The sequence below is a fragment of the Bactrocera dorsalis genome, chromosome 2 (assembly GCF_023373825.1).
Source record: "Bactrocera dorsalis isolate Fly_Bdor chromosome 2, ASM2337382v1, whole genome shotgun sequence".
In the NCBI taxonomy this organism is placed as follows: domain Eukaryota; kingdom Metazoa; phylum Arthropoda; class Insecta; order Diptera; family Tephritidae; genus Bactrocera; species Bactrocera dorsalis.
Window position 1 is genome coordinate 27,876,416 of NC_064304.1, and position 20,168 is coordinate 27,896,583.

General features: G+C 38.4%; 2 protein-coding genes across 2 annotated transcripts; both read left to right on the plus strand.

Annotated features, from left to right (window-relative positions):
- The first annotated feature begins 306 nt into the window (after window positions 1-306).
- On the plus strand, window positions 307-3,573 carry LOC105233181 (aminopeptidase N). The gene is made up of 6 exons (XM_011215163.3): window positions 307-866; window positions 944-1,099; window positions 1,162-1,636; window positions 1,718-1,956; window positions 2,047-3,283; window positions 3,352-3,573. The coding sequence occupies exons 1-6, from the start codon at window positions 307-309 to the stop codon at window positions 3,571-3,573; spliced, it is 2,889 nt and encodes a 962-aa protein (XP_011213465.2).
- An 8,367-nt stretch (window positions 3,574-11,940) lies between these two features.
- LOC105233182 (aminopeptidase N) lies at window positions 11,941-15,717 on the plus strand. Its single transcript, XM_011215164.4, has 6 exons — window positions 11,941-12,716; window positions 12,780-12,935; window positions 12,994-13,468; window positions 13,543-13,781; window positions 14,023-15,259; window positions 15,357-15,717. The coding sequence occupies exons 1-6, from the start codon at window positions 12,166-12,168 to the stop codon at window positions 15,582-15,584; spliced, it is 2,886 nt and encodes a 961-aa protein (XP_011213466.2). The 5' UTR covers window positions 11,941-12,165; the 3' UTR covers window positions 15,585-15,717.
- Window positions 15,718-20,168: the final 4,451 nt, after the last annotated feature.

Genomic DNA, 20,168 nt, shown 5'->3' on the forward strand with positions numbered 1-20,168 from the left:
TGCACTACCTTATATTGATTGCTTTAATAAAAATTTTAAAATTATCTAACCTACCAAAACCGGCCACTAAAATGCAATAAAGATAGCAAATATAAGTTCTAAGTCAAACTTCGCATGAATTTCATCACAATAAAAACAAATGCATGTTAATCCATCATATAAAGAATGTAGTCCAATATTACTGATAAGTAATCAAATTGTTTGTCGATGCACCGAATCCAGCCCGACGCAAAACCTTTAAATGACCCCTTTTTAATTGTACAACTAGTAGTTGATTTCTTGAACTACGGCCGCTTGGCTCACGAAATGATACGCAGTAAACTGAAAGTAAACGTCGTCCTTTTGGCTACGCTGGCCATTATAGTTTCGGGCTTGACAGCGACCGAAGCGACAATAGGACTTCTGCCACCGGAGATTCCAGCAGAGTCCAGTTCACGTTTCGCGGAACCGGATGCAGGAATCGTTTTAAATCCGCGCGCCGATATTAACTATCGTTTACCGAACAATACCGAACCCATACACTATGATATCGAACTGACGACGAATGTGCATAATGGCACAAGAAATTTCACAGGTAAAGTACAAATTTTGTTCAATGTTGTCGAGGACACAAGGACTATTGTAGTGCATGCGCGTGAGCTGGAAGACTTCCAGGCCAGCATAAGAAACGGAAGTGGCATTGAATATGCATTGGTACCCACCTACGAACTAGAAAGAGAATTTCTCTCATTAACGCCACAACTTGCCACTGTCAGTTTGAACAAGGGCACCAACTGGACTTTGACCATCTCATATAAAGGTGAATTGCATACGGCATACAGCGGTTTTCACATAATACCCTACACCGATGCGGAAAATAAAGTACAGTAAGTATTGTGAAAAATCCTTATTTATTGTGACGTATAGAAGTGCCAGAATGAATATGCATTTGCGACATTTACAGTTATATGGCCACAACACAATTTGAATCGACAAATGCCCGACATGCTTTCCCATGTTACGACGAACCAGCCAAACGTGCAACGTTTACGATTACCATCAGGCATGATGCCTCCTACAATGCCATATCCAATATGCCGAAAAACGAAACAGCAAGCTCGTAAGAAACTGGATATGCTTTATGCGTTTTAAGTTTGAAGACAAAAAACTCTCTATTTACAGCACTGGTGTAACCGTATTCGACAAAACGAATGTGACCATACCCACATATTTGATTGCGTTCCACATCTCAGATTATGCATATACCGAGGGTTCATTATTCGGATTGCCGCATCGCCTTTACTCTAAGCCATCGGAGTTAGGAAATCATCAATTCGGTCTTGTATCGGGCATGTTGGTCCTACAAGGTTTGGCTGATTACTACAATGTGTCCTTCGTAATGCCACGATTGGCGCAGGTAGCAATACCCTCCAAGGGTGGTGCTATGGAAAATTGGGGTTTGGTAACCTATGGGGAAGCGTATTTGCTATACAACAAAACCACTGGAACCACAGCTTCGCAATTTTCTATTGCCAATATTATAGCGCATGAGCTTACGCATCAATGGTTCGGTAATCATGTAGCGGTCAGATGGTGGACATATTTGTGGCTAAAAGAAGGCTTTGCCACACTTTACTCATACGAAGTGTTGGATGAGGTGCGTCTCTGAAGGGTTTACTAAACAGAAATCGTGCAAGTAGCTAATAAGCATCTAATACTGTCCCTTGTTTTAATTTAGGTTTTCCCCGAATGGGATGTATATCAGAGGATGCACGTAGCGGATTACCAATCAGCGCTAATTTATGATGGTCAGGGCACTGTAGTGCCATTGACGCATTATGCACAAACTCCGGCTGAAATATCGGCACGTTACGGCACTTCATCATATGCCAAGCCGTCAAGTGTGCTGTTCATGTGGCAACACGCTTTGGGTGATAAGGTTTTCCGCAGCGCTTTAAACAAATATCTGACCAAAAAGTAAGTTAGCAGCTGTAGAAGCTTCCGAAGTCCGTACTATCACGTTACTAATATGTATATTATTTCCTTTGTATCTTCTTTTCCAAACAGCGCCATTAGCTCCGCCGAGGAATGGGATCTATTTGATGCACTGCAGAGCGCAGTTGATGAGCAACAGGTGTCCATACCCGCCACCATACGGGTTATGTTCCCGACGTGGTCACAGCAATCCGGTTATCCATTACTCACAGTGACGCGCAATTATAACACAAATACATTCACCGTCACACAAACCTTCTACAATGACAATAAAACCCTTACTTCGGACAAAACCTTCTACGTGCCCTTCAACTACGTGTCACGCTCGAAATTTGATTTCCGTGATACCACCGCCTCCCACTATCTGCTCAATGTCAAGGAAATCAATATTACAGATACCGCTGTGGGCGCCGATGACTGGTTGATCTTAAACAAACAGTCCACCGGTTATTATCGTATTAACTATGATACACGCAATTGGCAGCTTATTGCCGACGGCTTGGCGGAACGTCCAACAATTGTGCATCCCCGTAATCGCGCACAACTCTTATATGACGCGTACAGATTCGTTACCTACGATCGTTTGGAACATGCCATTCTTTTGCGTTTGCTCGCATACTTGCCCGGTGAGGATCAGTACGCACCTTGGTACATCGCCAGCTCCATCATAACCAACTACTATGGATATCTCAACGGACATGCGGATTATGAACAATTTAAATTATTCATTCAATCGCTGGTTAGCAACGCCTACGAATTGTTGCAGGTGAATGATGTGCCCGGCGAGCAGTTTTTGCGTAAATACACACGCAATTTAATTGTTAATCTTGCCTGCACTTTTGATCTTGAGAATTGTCTCGTCGATAGCAATAACAAATTGAAGACAGTCATCAATGGCGGTAGTCCCATCGAACCTAATACCAGATCGCAGGCTTACTGCAATGGTCTTCGTAGTGCCAGCGATACCGATTTTGATTATTTCTACAATGATTTGCTTAAAACAAGCGACGCGACTTACAGTTCCCTTCTACTTAGTGGCCTGGGTTGTTCTCAGAGCACCACGCAATTGGAGAAATTTGTAAAGAGTTCTATTGATACGTCTAACTCATTGACCAGTGCGCAACGTACAACAATTTTGAGTGCAGTTTACTCGCATGGTTCCACCGGCTTGTTAGTTAGCATTGATTTTCTCAGCAACAACTGGGAAGCATACGCTAGCCTTTCGACCAACACAGGCGCTACTAATCCATTGAGTCGTGATATCGTGAGCATGTCTAACTATGTTAATAATAGAGATCAAGAAGCGAAGGTAAGTGATATCGAATGAATAATGGTTAGCCGCAAACAGCAAATTAATTTACAACGCTTTCATTGTAGCTTTTGGCTCTTGTCACTAAAGTGAAGAGTAGCAACAAAGTGGCAGCAAATCTGGAGGACACTGTGACAGCAAACATGAAAGTGAACTTTGATTGGTTGGATAAAAATAGCGCACAGGTTTTATCCTTCGTGAAAACTTATCGCAACAGCAGTGCAACATTCAGCGCATCCCTCTTGTCGGTGTTCATGGTGCTGGTTGTGGCGCTGGCCCGCTTTTGGTAAATAACTGGATGTATTAAAAACGTTACACACGTACTCAGGCAATATTTAGTAGACATAAGTAGAATACTGTAAAATAATCTGTAGAAGAAAAATTAAAAGAAAAAAATTACAAAAAAAAATTTGTTTCAAAAATTTACCGCCAAATTGACCACTACTGCTTTTCCGAAAAAATGTATAGAATTTTTATTTAAATATGATTTTTCATTCTCCACCTGATCTCTCCAACGCAGTGGAGGTCTTCCTCTTCCTCTGCTTTCCCCGGCGGGTAGTGAGTCTAATACTTTAAGAACTTGTTTTTTTTTTTGTTCATACGGATGACATGACTATGTCAAGTTCGTCATATACTCGTATCTCGTACAACTCATCATTCCTTCGACTGCGGTATTCGCCGTTGTCAAAGCGCAATGAACTATAAATCTTCCGCAAAACCTTTCACTGGAAAATTTGTACCGCCGACTCATCAGATGGTGCCGTCGTCCAATCCTTTTACACTATATAGCAGGACTGGAATAACGAGTGACTTATAGAGTTTGGTTTTTGTTCGTCGAGAGAGGACTTTATTTCTCAATCGCCTACTCAGTCTGAGTTATTGTTGGTGTTAATACTGGTTCCAAGAAAGATGAAATTATCTACGACATCGAACAGTGACGTGGATGCCAAGTCGCGAGTGCGACGATTGTTTCTTTGATGGCAGGAGATATTTCGTCTAGCTCTCGTTCACTATCAAACCCATTTGCTTTGCTTCCTTATCCAGTCTTGAGAAAGCAGAACTAACGGCGCGGATGTTGAGCAACTGTACACTCTTATAGAAGATTGTACTTGCTCGATTAAGCTCTGCAGATCAAATTATTTTCTCCAGACGTAGATTGAAGACATCACACGATAGGGCAATTAGTATAATTGAAATTCAGTGAGAATTTTTCCTGTTAATAGTATGTATGTGTGTCATATACCTAAGACAAAGATTTTCGAATCAGAATTTTGGATTCTCGAACTAACAGGTTTCTTTATACCGCATATATCGTGAGTTATCTCAATGAACTCCTTCAGTATAATCAGATTGCCGTGGCGAAGAGGCTTAAGCTAAAGTAATGGGTGTAACCGGAATTGGTACGCACATTACTTTTACGTACTAAGAGAGGCGCCAAATAATTGGCAAAATGTGGGCATGGATAAATAAACCCTCGGTAATCGAAACTAAAAAGAAAACGAAGAAGTCTCGCAATCAGGTGAGGAAAAACCGGTTGAAAGCTTCTCAGACAGGAAGAAATCAAAAACTCCAGTCAAACTATATAGGAAAAGTGTTTCCCAGAAATCGAAAGAAATCGCACGCAAAATGAAGCGATGAGGACATTGGGGAAAAAGACCAAACAAGGGGGAACAGGGCAGCACAGTGCAGCAGTAAGGCATTGCAGCGATGGGGCCAGAGACAGCCTACAGGTGGCGTTATATTCGCCAATTTCGAGTTTAGTTTTAGGTTGTGTACTCGAAAACCCGGCGGATTCCCACCCGGAGTTTGACTCTTGAATATCTGGGCTGGTAGTGTACTAGGTTTGACAATTAAGTAATGAGACTGATTTTATTTCCGCGCTTGTGGTAAACCTGTGACCTTATCCCCCCTCCACTCTCCACTGATATATGTACCGCCCTAGCTTGTTTAGTTCGCCTGCTGCGTCAAGTTGAGTAGACGTGCGTTTGTAGTGTTCGTCACGAAAATGGAAAAACGAAATCAAGAGCAACGCGTCTCGATAAAATTTTGCGCCAAATTGGGTGAAACAGCTTCGGAAACGTATGCTAAAATTGTAAGAGTGTATGGTGATATTGCTCTTAGTCGTGAACCAAAACGCCAAAGCTCACAATGGTTGTCTCCGCGCGCCCCCCGCTCGAAAAAAGCTCGTATGAACAAGCCGTAGGTGAAAACGATGATTACACCGGTCAACACGATTTTTGGGTCTGACATCTACATGTTAAATTTTAGTTTCTCCTATGTCAAAAATAAGGAAAAATTTTTTTTTCCAGTTAAAGTTTGCTTTTGTAGAAATTAGAGCAATTTTTCGATTTTTAAGCAGAAATGACTGATTTTTATATTTTTTCTACAATTTCACTATAGATTATAATTAGAAAACTTTTTTTTAGATACAAGAGTCGTTTTTATTCAAGATGTGTGATAAATAATAATATATAAATGTCAAATAACAAGACTAAAGACATACTAATTTTTGTAAAGAAAAGAGGCCGGGCGGCGTCCGTCGGTCCCTTTTGTTAATTATGCGTGGTGTCATAATGCGTGTGGTGTGTTGGTGTACTGTTTACTTTCGGGTTAATCTAAGTGCTGCAATTTTTGATTTATGAAATAAATTAAAATATACTTATCGATGTAGATCAGCCCAAAGCAAACTTAAAGAACTAAAAATTAATATTTAAGTGTTTTTCAATGTCTAGAATCAGAATTTAAGCATGAGAACAGAAACCCAAAAAACAAAAAATTTTTTGTTGACCTGTGTTATTGCCTTTTTTGATAGCCGTAGAATCTTCCACAAAAAAATTCGTTCCACCGGGGAAAACTGTGAATCAAGTCTACTATTGCCAAGTACTCGAAAAATTGCGAAAACGAGTCAACAGGGTGCACCCAGACATCGATCGTAACTGGATCCTTCATCACGACAACGCGCACTGCCACACCGCCGTCAGCGTGTCCGAGTATTTGGCCTCTAAAGGGATTACCGAGTTGCAACAGCCACCTTATTCGCCCGACATGTCACCCTGTGACTTTTTTTGTTTCCTAAAACAAAATCGGTCGTCAAAGGAAACCATTTTGAGTCGATTATGGATATCCAGGCGGCCGTGACGAGGGTACTCACGGACATCCCAGTCGAAGCGTTCCAGAAATGGAACCGCTGTATAGCTTCTGCGAAACTTTCTCAGTGTAATCCATTAATGTTCACTAAGCGAAACGCCAAAATGACATTAAACTCGTTTTAACTGAACCATAGTATAAAAACTTTTTTCTGCATTATCGTCTTCTGTTCACTAAATCCCTTCCCATCTCGTCATAATTACAAGAACACGAAGACATAAATGAAATTATGAAGAATACGTGACAATGCATTCATACTCGTAATAATCTAAATTGCTTTCTAAAGAAGAAATCAGGGTTGGATTGCAGTACTTTAAACGCTTCAATTAATTCTAACACATTACATTGGGATAAAAAAGCGGCCGAAAATTATAATTTGAATTGGCCAGGTAAATGATATTTCAAAATAATTTATTTTGTATACCAAATATTTGTTTAGTATACCAAATATGAGCGTGATCTGTTAACCAGTTTGTTTGTGCTTAATTCGGTACGGTACACCTCAGTAGTGAGTTGCGTTCTTTACAATTGATAAAAATATAAAACAAAGATAAAATTTGTTTCAAGTATTGTGTTTCTAACGAAATTTCGTGTGTGGATAGTTGCGAATGTTGGAAAAGGCGTACGGTGATTCAGTTTTATCAAAAACACAACCCTACTAGTGATAAAAAGCTTTCAAAGACGGTCTAGTGTTAGAGAGCGGGCAAGAGAGCTCGACAGCTCTCACGAGTTCATTCGAATGATTTTGGTAGATGTAATATTTTGGGTATGAAACGCGTTCTTGCTCGACTCATCGCGATAGAGCTGATTTATTTTGTTCAAAAAGAGTACCGACATGCTTGATCGTACGAATTCCGTTCTCACATTTATGGAGAGCATTATAACTGCCGATGAGACATGGGTTTATGAGTTTGACATGCAAACAAGTTAACAATCATCGAATTAAAACCCATTTTCGGTCGATCGTTTTAAGGGTACTTTTGTATCCCAATATATATTGCCATCAGTTCTTTTGTCGCTCATTTATGTGATTCAACATAAATAAAACAGTTTTAATGGCTTTATAGCATTCGTAAGATACGATAAGGTAACTCGATTGATTTATTCCCCTTTAACTCACTAAATCAAATTTACGTAACTTGGCTTAGTTGCGCATACGTGACGTAATGCATAGTTCTCTAATATAATAATTTTTATGGTTGTCGTGCAAATATGCCATTCTGTCAAAATTCAAATTTCAAGTTGATAATGGTTTCTTCACCTACAAGTTGTTCTGTATCACCTAAATCTAATCGAGATAGTTATTATTGAGTGAGAGTTGTATGTATGCTTATGTATGTATGTAGTATATGTATTAAAATTATAAAAATTACGTCTGGTTCTGGTTAGCTGTGCAAAATCAGATGATAACCACGCCCACCCCTCATATAACAGTTATCTTGAAATCCACTAAAACTGCGATAGATAAACTTCCCTTCGCTCAACTTATGGTCAAGATAATCATTTTACGTCGAGATCTTAAATTGAAAACGTACAAAATACAGCTTGTGCAAGACCTGAAGCCACTCGACCTTCTCAAGGGGCAACGCTTTGCTCTATAGTCTCTTGAAAAATTCCAAGAAGATACAACGTTTTCGAGCTAAATTTTGATCAGCGATGAGGCTCATTTCTGGCTCAAGCAAAATTGCCGTTTTTGGGATGAAGAACAACCTGGAGAGATTCAAAGGCTGCCCTTCCATTTGTGGGCCGGTGGGATCATCGGTCCACATTTCTTCAAAAATGATGCCCATGAGAACGTAACCGTTAATGGCACCCGTTATAGCGCCATGATAACCGACTATTGGATGTTTGAAGATGAAGCTCGGGATCTCGGCGACATTTTGGTTTCAACAAGACGGTGCCACTTCCCACACATCACACTAATCAATGAATTTATTAACAGAAAATTTCGGTGAGCAAATTTTGGACCGTTAAACTTTCTGTTAGGATATGTTAAGTCTAAAGTAATGTGGGCAATTCTGCTTCAATTCAGGCCTTGGAGCAACTATCACACGTGCCATTAGCCCGTTACCAGTGAAATACTCGAACCAGTCATCAAAAATTGAACTCAAAGGATGAACCATCTGAGAAGTAGTCACAGTCAACATTTTAAAGAGATAATCTTCAAAAAATAAATGACAAAGACTGTTTTTTCAAGTGATAATAAACATTCCCTTCTACATTTGAAGTTTCTGTGTTTTTCATTTAAAAAAAAGGTGGGAAACCGGGAAATGAATCACCCTTCACTATGTTTAATGATTTTCAATATTCTAACAGACTTTAATGCCGAATATGGCGGGTCGTGTAAAAGTTGTAAAGTCAAAAGTTAAAGCAGTACTTTTTATGCTGATCGATCGATATGTCGATACGTTGGTTTGTCCCGTGTTTTATATATACTTGCATAGAACCGTCCCACGAAATGACTGTTATATGTACTAATTTACGATGTAAAGTACACATGATTTCTGTAAGTTTTATTACCTGATATAAAAGTAAAAACTAAATGATTAATTTATTGCTGAAAAATGCAATATTAAAGTTTTAATTAAATCACTTATCAACAATTTACTTTTAGTCGTTCATATTATATGGTTCGTATAGTGGTTCGATATCGACGGTTCGGACAAATGAGCAACTCTTTGAGGTGGAAGGGATGTATACAAAATTTCCGATTAGTATCATAAAAACTATGGAAATATTTTCTGATAGATACGCAATAATAGGTCTTTTGAAAAGTCCCCGGCCTTTAAAAGCAAAAAACACATTTTTTTGGCAAAATTCGTTTTTCTTATTCAACATAGTTTCCTTCAAGGGAAATACACTGAATACAGCGACTCCACAACTTTCGTTCGTTAGAGCAGAAATACGCGATTAAATTCTGTATAAAACTCACTAAATCTGCGACAGAGACGTTTGAAATGATCAAGCAGGCTTACCCAGACGATGCTCCTACCTAACCAAGGTCGGCATCCCAACGTTTCCGTAGCCGCCCTACAACCCTGATGTGGCCCCCAGACTTTTCTGTTTTCTTGCCTGAAAATGTCGATGAAAGGCATGAATTTTGAGAAGACAGAGGAGATCCAAGCAGCACGCACCTCAGTTCTCAAGCCTATTCCGGAGAATGGCTTCCGTGACGCTTTCAATGCTTGGAAATCGCGCTGGCAGCGCTGCATCGACGCCGTAGGAGCATATTTTGAAAGTTATTAAAGAACTGTAACGATTGGCTTAATATTTTTTTTTTAAATTGACAATGCTATTACTTTCCGGACAAACCCTGTGCGCATCCCAAAATACAGACGCCAAAAACTTAAAATGGTATAATATGGGAACAGGGCCAACAGAACATTACATTGCAGATTCTTCAAAATGAAACGTGTAAGTACCGTTCGTTGTTCTTATTTACAAAAAATTCTTCAACTTAAGCACATGCTTGTATATACCACTATATCTATATAAAGGTGTACACATGATTCAGTTAAGTATGTGCGCACTTAAGTCAATATGTCTGCATGTAAGAACGTGTTTCGGTTAACTTAATCACTAGTACAAATTTAAACCATATAACTGTCTACTAATATAGTTTATAAAGAGTGATAAAATGGCACCCGTACACCCGAAATTTGCCTCGAAACAAGCCTAACAGCGCAGTTGATAAGATTTACTATAATTTATGATTGATAAAAACCGAAATCTCATCAATATCAAAAAGTACCCTTGAAAGTAAATAAATATACATACATATATATATTAAATGGAGATTAGCGAGAATTGTTCGGCTTATTGAAGTATACTGTAGGCAAAAAATAGTAAGGCTTTTTAATTTAAATTTTTTATAAGTTGGTTTTAATGTCAGTGATATTTGTGCCAAATGACACATCAAACTAATAATTAGTGATTAATTATAAGCTTGTCTTACTGAATTATGTAAAGTGCATTTGGTGATTATTACGATGAGTGAAAACAAAGAAGTTCCATTAAATTTGTGTGCGGAATCAAATATCTAGCGCCGAAACATTCAGTATGTTGGAAAATTGGTGCTTGAGAATCGATTATTAATAGTCAGAGATCTTACTACCAATTTAAACTAATCTATATATGTTTTTTCTTCAAATTGTCTCTCTCAAAAGCTGGGCGATTCGTAGCCAATTAATTTTAATTAATTTATACCAGTTACTCGTTCGATTTGCCACGTGCTAATGTTTCGCTATTCGCGAGCAGCTAAATTTAAGGAGTTACATAGGGTTACGGGTTTCAAAATATTGAATTAAATTGTACAATACATCTAAAATTTTGTCCTAAAATTTCCAGTTGATCTGACTGATAGTTTCGTAGATTCAGCCTTGAAGAACTTGTGCGCTCGAGGCAAGGTAGGCTAAGTCCGCCGTCTTTAAATGCGATTTTCTCGAAACTGTGCTTTTGAAGTCGGTTGGCAGGATTCATGAAATTTTACATCGGTCTTTGAGATACAATTCTTAAAAACTTAGACTAAGGATATATTTTTCGATTACAACTATTTGAGGAAAAAATGCCGCGAAATTTTAACTTTTTTGTAAAAATATCTGCCAAAAATCCAATTTTCAGTTTTCTCCTTCGTCCAAGTTCTAAGTTAATGTGTTAAACTAAAACAGGTATTTTTTCACTTTAGATGATCTTGTAAGTTATCCTTCTTCTTCTTCGGAAATTGCATCGCAATGACCGCGTTTAAATATTTTTTCCAAAAATGTCAAAATTTCTTTTTAATAGTGTATGTTTGTAACAATTAAAATGTCTAATAAAATATTTAGTTTTTTATATGAAAATGTTGAAAAAATACTTTTTTAGCCTAGAAACCCCATGTAACACCTTAATAAGTACCCCTAGTACATATGAAAATGTTTCCAAGTCTCCGTAAACCTATCACTAGAAATTAGTGAGACAAATTTCAACGGTCAAGTTCAACCAATTATGATAAAAACCAAAGCGTTCTATAGCTTAAACATACATAAGTGGCAGCGATTAACAAATAAGTATTTGATTGTTATGAAATGATCATTCCAGGGCTAAACTTAGCTAAAACGATTTCTCAACAATGACGGAGACTAAAAGTTGGTTAGTGTCTCAAGTGTATCTTCATATAGATTCACACCTACTTATTTTGTGTATGTTTAAGTGATACAGATATAATTATTTCGACGAGTCTATATTAAATAAATAAACATTTCATGACACAATTGAACTAAACACTTCTGCAAATGTGAATGAACGTTATTTGCAATAGTGCGAGTGTCAAAACAGTAAAATGTATGTCATATAGATAAAGAGGCACATAAAAAACCAACAGCAATAAAAATACTAAAATTTGACGTCTCTCAAACGGCCACTCCAAATTGCTATATATGTACATAAGGCAAATGAGTACCTGAGTATGCATTGGTAGTAGTAAATTGCTAGAACGCTTGTTAACACATTGTTTCTGCATCATAGATTAGTTTTAAAGAGCCTTTATTAGCATGTTCTAGTAGTGTGTCGCCCAATCAGAAGTCCATTAGATACATTATCGGGTCGCTAGTCATAAATTGTTCATATATACTGACACACACGTATTATTCGTACAGAAAGATAAGAAGTCCGAACTCAACAGCAAACTTTTAAAAGTCTATAACTCTCAACCATGCGCAGCATTTCGTTAATTTAGCTGCGGCCGCAAAGATCGCGAAATGTTTTGCAGCAAGTTACAAGTGTGTGTCCTTTTGGTCACATTGGCCCTTATTGGTCGTTGTGAAGCGGGTGTATACAGTTTGCCGCCACTAGATGAGAATCCTTCAGCGCGTTTGATAAGTGGTAGAATCGGCACCGGTGGTTCACCGAGAGCTGATCTCGATTATCGGCTACCAAACACCACCGAACCCGTGCACTACGATGTTGATCTGACGACAAATGTACATAATGGCACGAAGGCTTTCCAGGGCACAGTTAATATTGTTATTAAAGTGATCGAAGATACAACGACAATCGTTTTGCATCAACGACAATTGAGCATTGTTAAAGTGACCATAAAAAATACTGATCTAGTCAATCCTGCTGAGGAAACTTTAAACATTTCGTATGAAGAAGAGCGCGAATTTTTGAGTCTGACGCCTGCCAATCAAACGCTCACCTTCACCAAAGGCAGCAACTGGAATTTAACCATTAGCTATACTGGTGAATTGCGTGAAGACAATGCTGGTTTCTACCTGTCAACCTACACTAGTCTCCAAGGCCAGGAACGGTAAGTGGCCATATTAAATGTTTAATTTATTTCGTACAAGCTGATCACCGCGAATTTACACAGTTATTTGGCAACGACACAATTTGAGTCGACCGATGCCCGTCACGCCTTCCCATGCTACGATGAGCCAGCCAAACGTGCCACATTCAGCATTATCCTTCGTCATGATCCTTCTTATAATGCCATATCCAACATGCCATTGGACGAAACTCTAAGCACGTAAGTAATTTTTAGTCGCGTATTTAGCCTAAATATAAAATCATCTTTATTTCGCAAGGCCTGGCTATTCCGTCTTTGAAAAAACTGTAAATATGCCATCCTATTTGGTCGCGTTCATTGTGTCCGATTTTGAGTATACGGAAGGTATCTTAAATTCGCGAACACAACGCATTTACACACGTCCCGGCACTGTGGATGAACAAGAGTTCGCTTTGGTATCCGGTTTATTGCTGCTGCGCCGTCTTGAGGAATACTACGATGTGCAATTCGCATTGCCGAAGATCTATCAAGTTGGTGTACCCGATTTCGCTGCTGGTGCAATGGAGAACTGGGGTTTGGCTACATATCGCGAAGAATATATGCTGTACAATACCGAGAACTCGACCACGAGTACACAAACAAATATCGCAACCATTGTTGCACACGAGTACTGTCATCAATGGTTTGGCAATTTGGTAGCCATCAAATGGTGGACATATCTTTGGCTTAAAGAAGGTTTTGCCACATTGTTCTCCTGGCAGGCAACAGATGAGGTAAGTGCAAGTATTTCTGGTAGAATTGGCGTAGCATTACTCTAAGCATGCTTAATTTTACTTGTACTCATTAGGCTTACCCTGAATGGGATGTGTATCAAATGTTCCTTACTGGCGACTATCAACGTGCACTAACCTCCGATGGTACGGGTCAAATGCCTCCAATGACACATTATGTGCAAACACCAGCAGAAATTTCAAGTCGTTACGATTCCATTTCATACTCGAAAGCTGGTTCCGTACTGTACATGTGGCAGAGCGCTTTCCCTAAGAATGTTTTCCGTCAAGGCTTGAATCTCTATTTGACCTCAAAGTAAGTATGAACTGTAAAATTGTTTACTATAGATATCTTGCTATATCGCATAATCGGATATTACGTATGGAACATACAACTGGTATAAATAACTGTTTTACCTAGAAGTTGTACAGTCGAGTGATGGTTGTAGTGTCCTCGAAATTTTTTTCGGTTTGAGATTCTCTAATCTTTTAAACACCTTTCTGTTTGTTGATTGCATATAATTCTTATATTGTACATAATTCTCATTATTTAACAGCCAATTCAGTGCCGCTGATGAGAATCAACTTTTCGAATCGCTCGGCATTGCAGCCGGTGCCAATAACGTACCGATTCCAGCCACAATGCAAAATATGTTCGCTAGTTGGTCTCGTCAATCCACCTATCCGCTGCTGACTGTTACTCGTAATTACAATGGCAAGTCGTTCACCGTACAGCAGGAAGCCTTCTACGACAATACGAACACCACATCGGATCAAACGTGGTACATACCCTTCAATTATGCGCACAAAGCGAATCCGGATCATCGTAATACCACCGCTTCGCATTTCTTATTGAATGTCAAAGAGATCGAAATCCAAGACAATGATTTGGCAGCCGATGACTGGTTGCTACTGAACAAACAATCTACCGGTTTCTATCGCATCAATTATGATGAACAAAATTGGAAACTACTTAGTGAAGCGCTACAAACACAAACATTCAAATTCGATCCACGTAATCGTGCACAGCTTATTTTCGACGCCTACAAGTTCAGTTCCACTGGACGCCTTAGCCAGGATATCTTCTTGAATTTACTACAATACCTGCCGAACGAAGATCAATATGCGCCATGGACAACAGTCTACTCCGTAATCGTTACATTCAATACTTACCTGAATGGTGATGCGGATTATAAAAATTTCCAATTATTTATTGCTGAATTGGTTACGAATATCTATGAAAAATTGGGTATCAACGATGTAAGCGGCGAACATCATCTCACCAAATCCGTACGTAATATTGCCATTAATCTTGCCTGTATGGCTGGTATTGAGAGCTGCCTACAAGAGACCAATAACAAATTGAAAGAACTCGTTAATAATGGTGTAGCAATCGAACCAAATCTACAGCGACAAATCTACTGTAACGGTCTAATGCAATCCGGTGATGCCGAATTCACTTTCGTCTATAATCAATTAATGGCATCCGATGATCAGGCATTGCGTCGTACGCTCATCGCATCGTTGGGTTGCTCGACAACCGAGTCACAATTGAAGAGCTTCGTGGACAGCTCAATTGATGAGTCCGCCGGTTGGCGTGTACAAGAGCGCATCACAATACTTAGTGCGGCATATTCGGCCAGCAGTGTGGGACTTAGTGTAAGCATTGATTTTCTCAGCGAAAATTGGGAGGCTTACGGCAATTTGACGGCAGGTTTCGGTGGTGAGAATCCACTCAATACAGCTATGGTGGGCATGGCCGCATACGTGGTCAATGAGGAACAGCGAACCAAAGTGAGTATAAATTGGCAGTAAAGTAGCATTATTTATTTTGAAAAATACTAAAATTGCATTGAATTGTCAATAAATAATTATTTGATTTGTTTTTTAGTATTTCGCGTTGGTGGATAAGGTTAAGGGCAGCAATAAGGTGCAATCCAATTTGGAGGATGTCGTCAAGGCTCGCGTGCAGACTAATTTCGACTGGTTGAACAACAATCGTGCTCCGATTATGTCCTGGGTGAATGCCAATGTCATTAAATCTGGCAGCGCGACGCTCAGCGCATCATTGGCAACGCTGTTCACAGCGTTCACCGTTGTGTTGGCGCGTTATTTTTAAAATGTTAGTTTAATAACTTGGAATATGTAGATTTGTACATAATTGGCAACTGTAGGAGCAGAATTTGTGTGATTGAAACTAGTTTGTAAATATGATATTAAATAATAATAAATAAATTTTTACACACAAAACATTTTCTTAAAATCTTTAAGTATGTTAGAGTGGCTTAGGTGAATCCTACGTTAGAAATAAATTTCTTATTGGTTGAAGAGTCGTAGCAAAATAAGTCGTACGCTGCATAAACATACATTTTCATATCATAGAGGTACATATAATAATATATGATCAAATTAAGCGTCAGAACTGCTCGTCAAAGTTCATTAATGCTCGTAAATGAGACAGCATTCTTTGTAGCAACACACGTGAAACCTCAAACGCTACACAATGTCCAACTAGCGTTAACCATAAATGTCTTATCAATGAATGATAATATGTACTTTCATTAACTTGGCAAAAATAATACAAAAACAAAATGTTAAATAAAATTTATTGGCCTACCAAATGACATTATAAAAATCATTTATTGCTTTACGACGGCCACAGGGTACACACACGCAATATTTGCAGTTTACTGTTACCCTGTAACTAGTAGAGCTGACGACACTACATTCAATAATTATTAAATTTGGTAATAAATATTCAGTTCTTATCAACTAAATTCGTAATAACTAAGAACCCTATCTACAGCCTTAAAAATCTTAAATTGCACGCGTGATAATTGTAAATTCATTTGTATTTCGATATTTCGTTTAGTTTTTATTACTACCTTAAATTTATGAGATTGTGTTCTCTTTGACGATTTATGAAGGTTAAGACTATCTTTCCTCTTATAGTTTATAAACACTAGGGGAGTTCGATAAGTCAGTGCTTTTCAAAGTAAACAAAAATAAATTTAATAACAGGCAGTTCTATTAATTTTTCTAAACGTTTATCTCAGGGTTTCTCAACCTTTTCAAAATTTATCAAAATTTTTTAACACTTTTATACCTACGCAATGTGCTCACTTAACGGTTTTTTTGTGAGACCTAACACTAATGGATAAAACAATGGAGTTATATTTATCAAAATCTTCAGTTTAACACGGCAAGGTGACTCTATATAAGCCACGCCCCAAGGTGCGCTAACTTTCTAACATTGACCTTCAGTAACATTAAATTTAACGATAAAGATGTCGAAACATTTTTATAAAGAATAATTCTCATAATTTTCATGGCCGGGTATTTTTTTCAATGTGGCAAATATTTTTCGTATTTGGTCTTTATTTATTTATTTTTTTTTTATAAGAGATGTGGCTAAGAAATCTTCGAAAGAGACCCTGGGGGGTGGTGTCAGATTCGCTTGATATGATATAATTTGCGGGAGAAGGAGAAAGATTCAGTTCTGAGCGGTAGTGGCCCTCCAAAGAATCTGGCGCCGAAAAGCGAAGCACGGAAAATTATTCAAGTAGGAACGGAAGGGTTGGTTAGGATGCGCGGCCTTCTGAAAAAATGGGTTTTCTCGCGCCTGCGAGGGGCAAGATAATTAATTCTGTGGTTTGCTGACGCCCATAACGCTATAGCCTTGAAGATAGCTGCCGAGCTGGTGGGGATCTGCTAAGGATGTGGACATGATGAAGTCCCGAAAAAGCTTATCAAGTTGAGAAGGGATATTCGAGACAGGATTATGCTTTTTGGTTGCGTTTTTGGCAACCTCGGCGTAGGAGAAAGGGGATTCCTGTCGTTGCGGTTGGGGTTGATGTTGGGATTGTGGTGTGGTCAGTGCCGAGGGGAGGGTGGCTCTTTGTGGGAGATCCTGGGATGTATTTTGGGCCTTTTTGGAGGTCCAGGTTGGTGTTTTTTTGGTCTTTTTGACATCTGTTACGTGATTTATTCTCATAATAAACATAGGTACTTACTGCGGAACAACATTTGCAGATTGTGCAATTTTATAATCAAATCAATGGCTCGGTTCAGCGTCTTTTTACCAGAGGTGTGGCTGCGAGTGGGCATCGGCTCGCTATAGAAATGTGTATAAAACTTTATATTACTGCCTCCGCCAGAATGTAGTAATTGTGTTTGGCGATGTTAACGCCAGGGTGGGCAAAGAAGGGGTCGTTGATACAACAGTTGAAAAATTTAACCTCCATGGCGAAACGACTCCAAACTAACGGATAGTTTCAAGACCAGAGTATACACTTGTAGGTCCTGAAGTTATGGAGGGAACACTTCTCAAGGGCCGACGGCCAAGCTATTCAAATACGGCAGCGAAGAACTGACAATCGTGCATGCATCGGATACTTTACAAGATATGGTAGGATGAAAGCAAGCCCGATGATTGGAACCTAAGTGTGCTCTGTCTAATTCACAAAAATCCCCAATTATTGTGGGACAAACCTCCTTAAAATAACATATAAGGTCTTATCGAGCGTAGTATGTGAAAGACTGAAGCCCACCGTCAACAAACTGATTGGACCGTTTCAGTGTGGCTTAAGACCATGCGTCAAATCTTGGAAAATAACTGTGAAAGCAAGATCGACACTCACCACCTCTTCGTCGATTTTAATGACTGCCTCTATGCTGCTATGTCTGAACTTGATATCCACGCAAAACTAATACATATGAGTACAGCGAATCAAGAGACAGCGGCTGCGCTGGCTAGGTTAGGTTGTCCGGATGGAAGAGCACAATCGAGCTTTAAAGGTTTTCGATTCAATATCAGTCAAGACAACTAATACCTTGAAGAATAATATTCAGCACGTTACAGCTGACATACGGCCCCAATGGTTGAAAAAGGTGATCGAAAATTGAGGTTCCCGGCTAGAATTTGTCCGAGCCAGCTGCGGTTCTCATTTGCCCAAAAATTTCTTAGTACTAAAAATTTCGAGTTCGTAGATGGGCGTAATCGGACTAACCGATTACATCTAAAGTGCTATAACTAAGCATTAAATTAATGTATAAAACTGTAATTTGGTACAGGCGATCGCAGTAGCAAAGGCCCTCTAACAAGTTTAGTTTACATAAGTAAGTATATCCTAGACCACGCCAGAGACATTAAATTTTACCACTGATATGGCATGAAAGAGCTTTAAGGGAGGTGGTGTGAAAATTGAACGACGGGCGTAGCACCGTCTACTATTTGGTGAAATCCCATATCTCGGGATGCGACCAAACGATTTCGACAAAATTTAGTGTGTCGCATTCTTTTTACATTCTTATGTTACAGTGCGAAAATGGACAAACTCGGACAACAACCACACCTTCTTCCCATATAATATAATTTTAAATTCCACTTGATCCGTTTAGTTTCCAGTACACAAATCAAAAATAAATGAATACAATATAACGGAATAAAACTTTGCACGAATAATGCCTTTAGTGTGTGCCACCTTATGACCGAAAATTGTTTAAATCCAATAAAAACTGTTCACGCGCCTAGGTACCGAATATTTAGACCCCGGTACTTACTATAGTTGACTTTTGATCGAAAATGTCGGTCAGTGTGTGATATATAGTATATAACTGAAATATATAGTGTGTCTGTATGTCAAAAATGGGTTGAATGGGACCAATACTTCCCTTTGTCCCCATATATATACAAAAATTTTTGAACTTCCGGTTGACTTTGTGTATCTTTGTGCCTAAACTGGATAAATTTAAGCGAAGACTTGGTCTAGCCGCTACATAATTAACATAAGGATTTTAGAATACCCGGTTGACTTTACGCTTTATGATTGGTTTTACTTTTTAAAGCATTTCCCTGGATTTGATTCTTGCAAATTGAAAGGGTATAAAATGTTCGGTTGCACCCGAATCTTAAGGAAGGGCTAAGTTTCCATATATTATATATATGGTTTCTTATGGAAATTGTTTGGACATGTCTCCTTGAAAATACTGTAGTTTGGTTCCAGATATATAGCCATTATAATTATTATAATTATAACATATATGTAAATATCTTTACCTTGAAGTTTAGGAAACACTTGGAAATATTTCACACGCTTTTAGTATCTACAAAATTTACTCAGATTTCAAGCTCAACTAATTATTTCTAATAAATAAATAATACTTGTGAGCATATTAAATGGCACGTAGCACTTAATATTTGCATGCATACGCTAATGAAATTGAAATTGTTTGAATATCAATCAAATGGTGATAATTTACAAGTATTTACAGTATTTATTGTTTGTGTAATAATAACAGTCTTCGATTGGTCATTTCTCTACTCCTTATGTTAAACTGTTTTACTACGAAATTTGCATGTGAGAGCAAAGCAAAGGTAACTAGTTGTACTCAACAGAAGAGAGTATATAAATACATACATATATGTAAGTAATTACAGTGGGAGTATGACTTACTATTTCGTTTGAATATTATATATTGGGTCATTCACTAAGTAATTTCATTTGGGGCCAACAGCTGATCTTATTGACACACTTTTAAGCACACGCTTTACCGTTTGATATTAGAATAGCAGATATAGTAAGGCTTGTTTATAAAATTTTTTCTTAAACTTGTTGGAACAACTTTTATTTGGTATCTTATCGAAGATGAAACCTCGAAAACAGCATTTTCGGCATACTTTTCTGTGTTACTATCAAAAACG

Excerpts from the sequence above, each read along its gene's own strand:
- LOC105233181 (XM_011215163.3), top strand. The coding sequence starts at position 307 with ATGATACGCAGTAAACTGAAAGTAAACGTCGTCCTTTTGGCTACGCTG. Across the intron at positions 867-943 it reads GATGCGGAAAATAAAGTACA|TTATATGGCCACAACACAAT; the intron begins GTAAGTATTGTG and ends CGACATTTACAG. Across the intron at positions 1,957-2,046 it reads AACAAATATCTGACCAAAAA|CGCCATTAGCTCCGCCGAGG; the intron begins GTAAGTTAGCAG and ends TTTTCCAAACAG.
- LOC105233182 (XM_011215164.4), top strand. The coding sequence starts at position 12,166 with ATGTTTTGCAGCAAGTTACAAGTGTGTGTCCTTTTGGTCACATTGGCC. Across the intron at positions 12,717-12,779 it reads AGTCTCCAAGGCCAGGAACG|TTATTTGGCAACGACACAAT; the intron begins GTAAGTGGCCAT and ends GAATTTACACAG. Across the intron at positions 13,469-13,542 it reads CCTGGCAGGCAACAGATGAG|GCTTACCCTGAATGGGATGT; the intron begins GTAAGTGCAAGT and ends TGTACTCATTAG.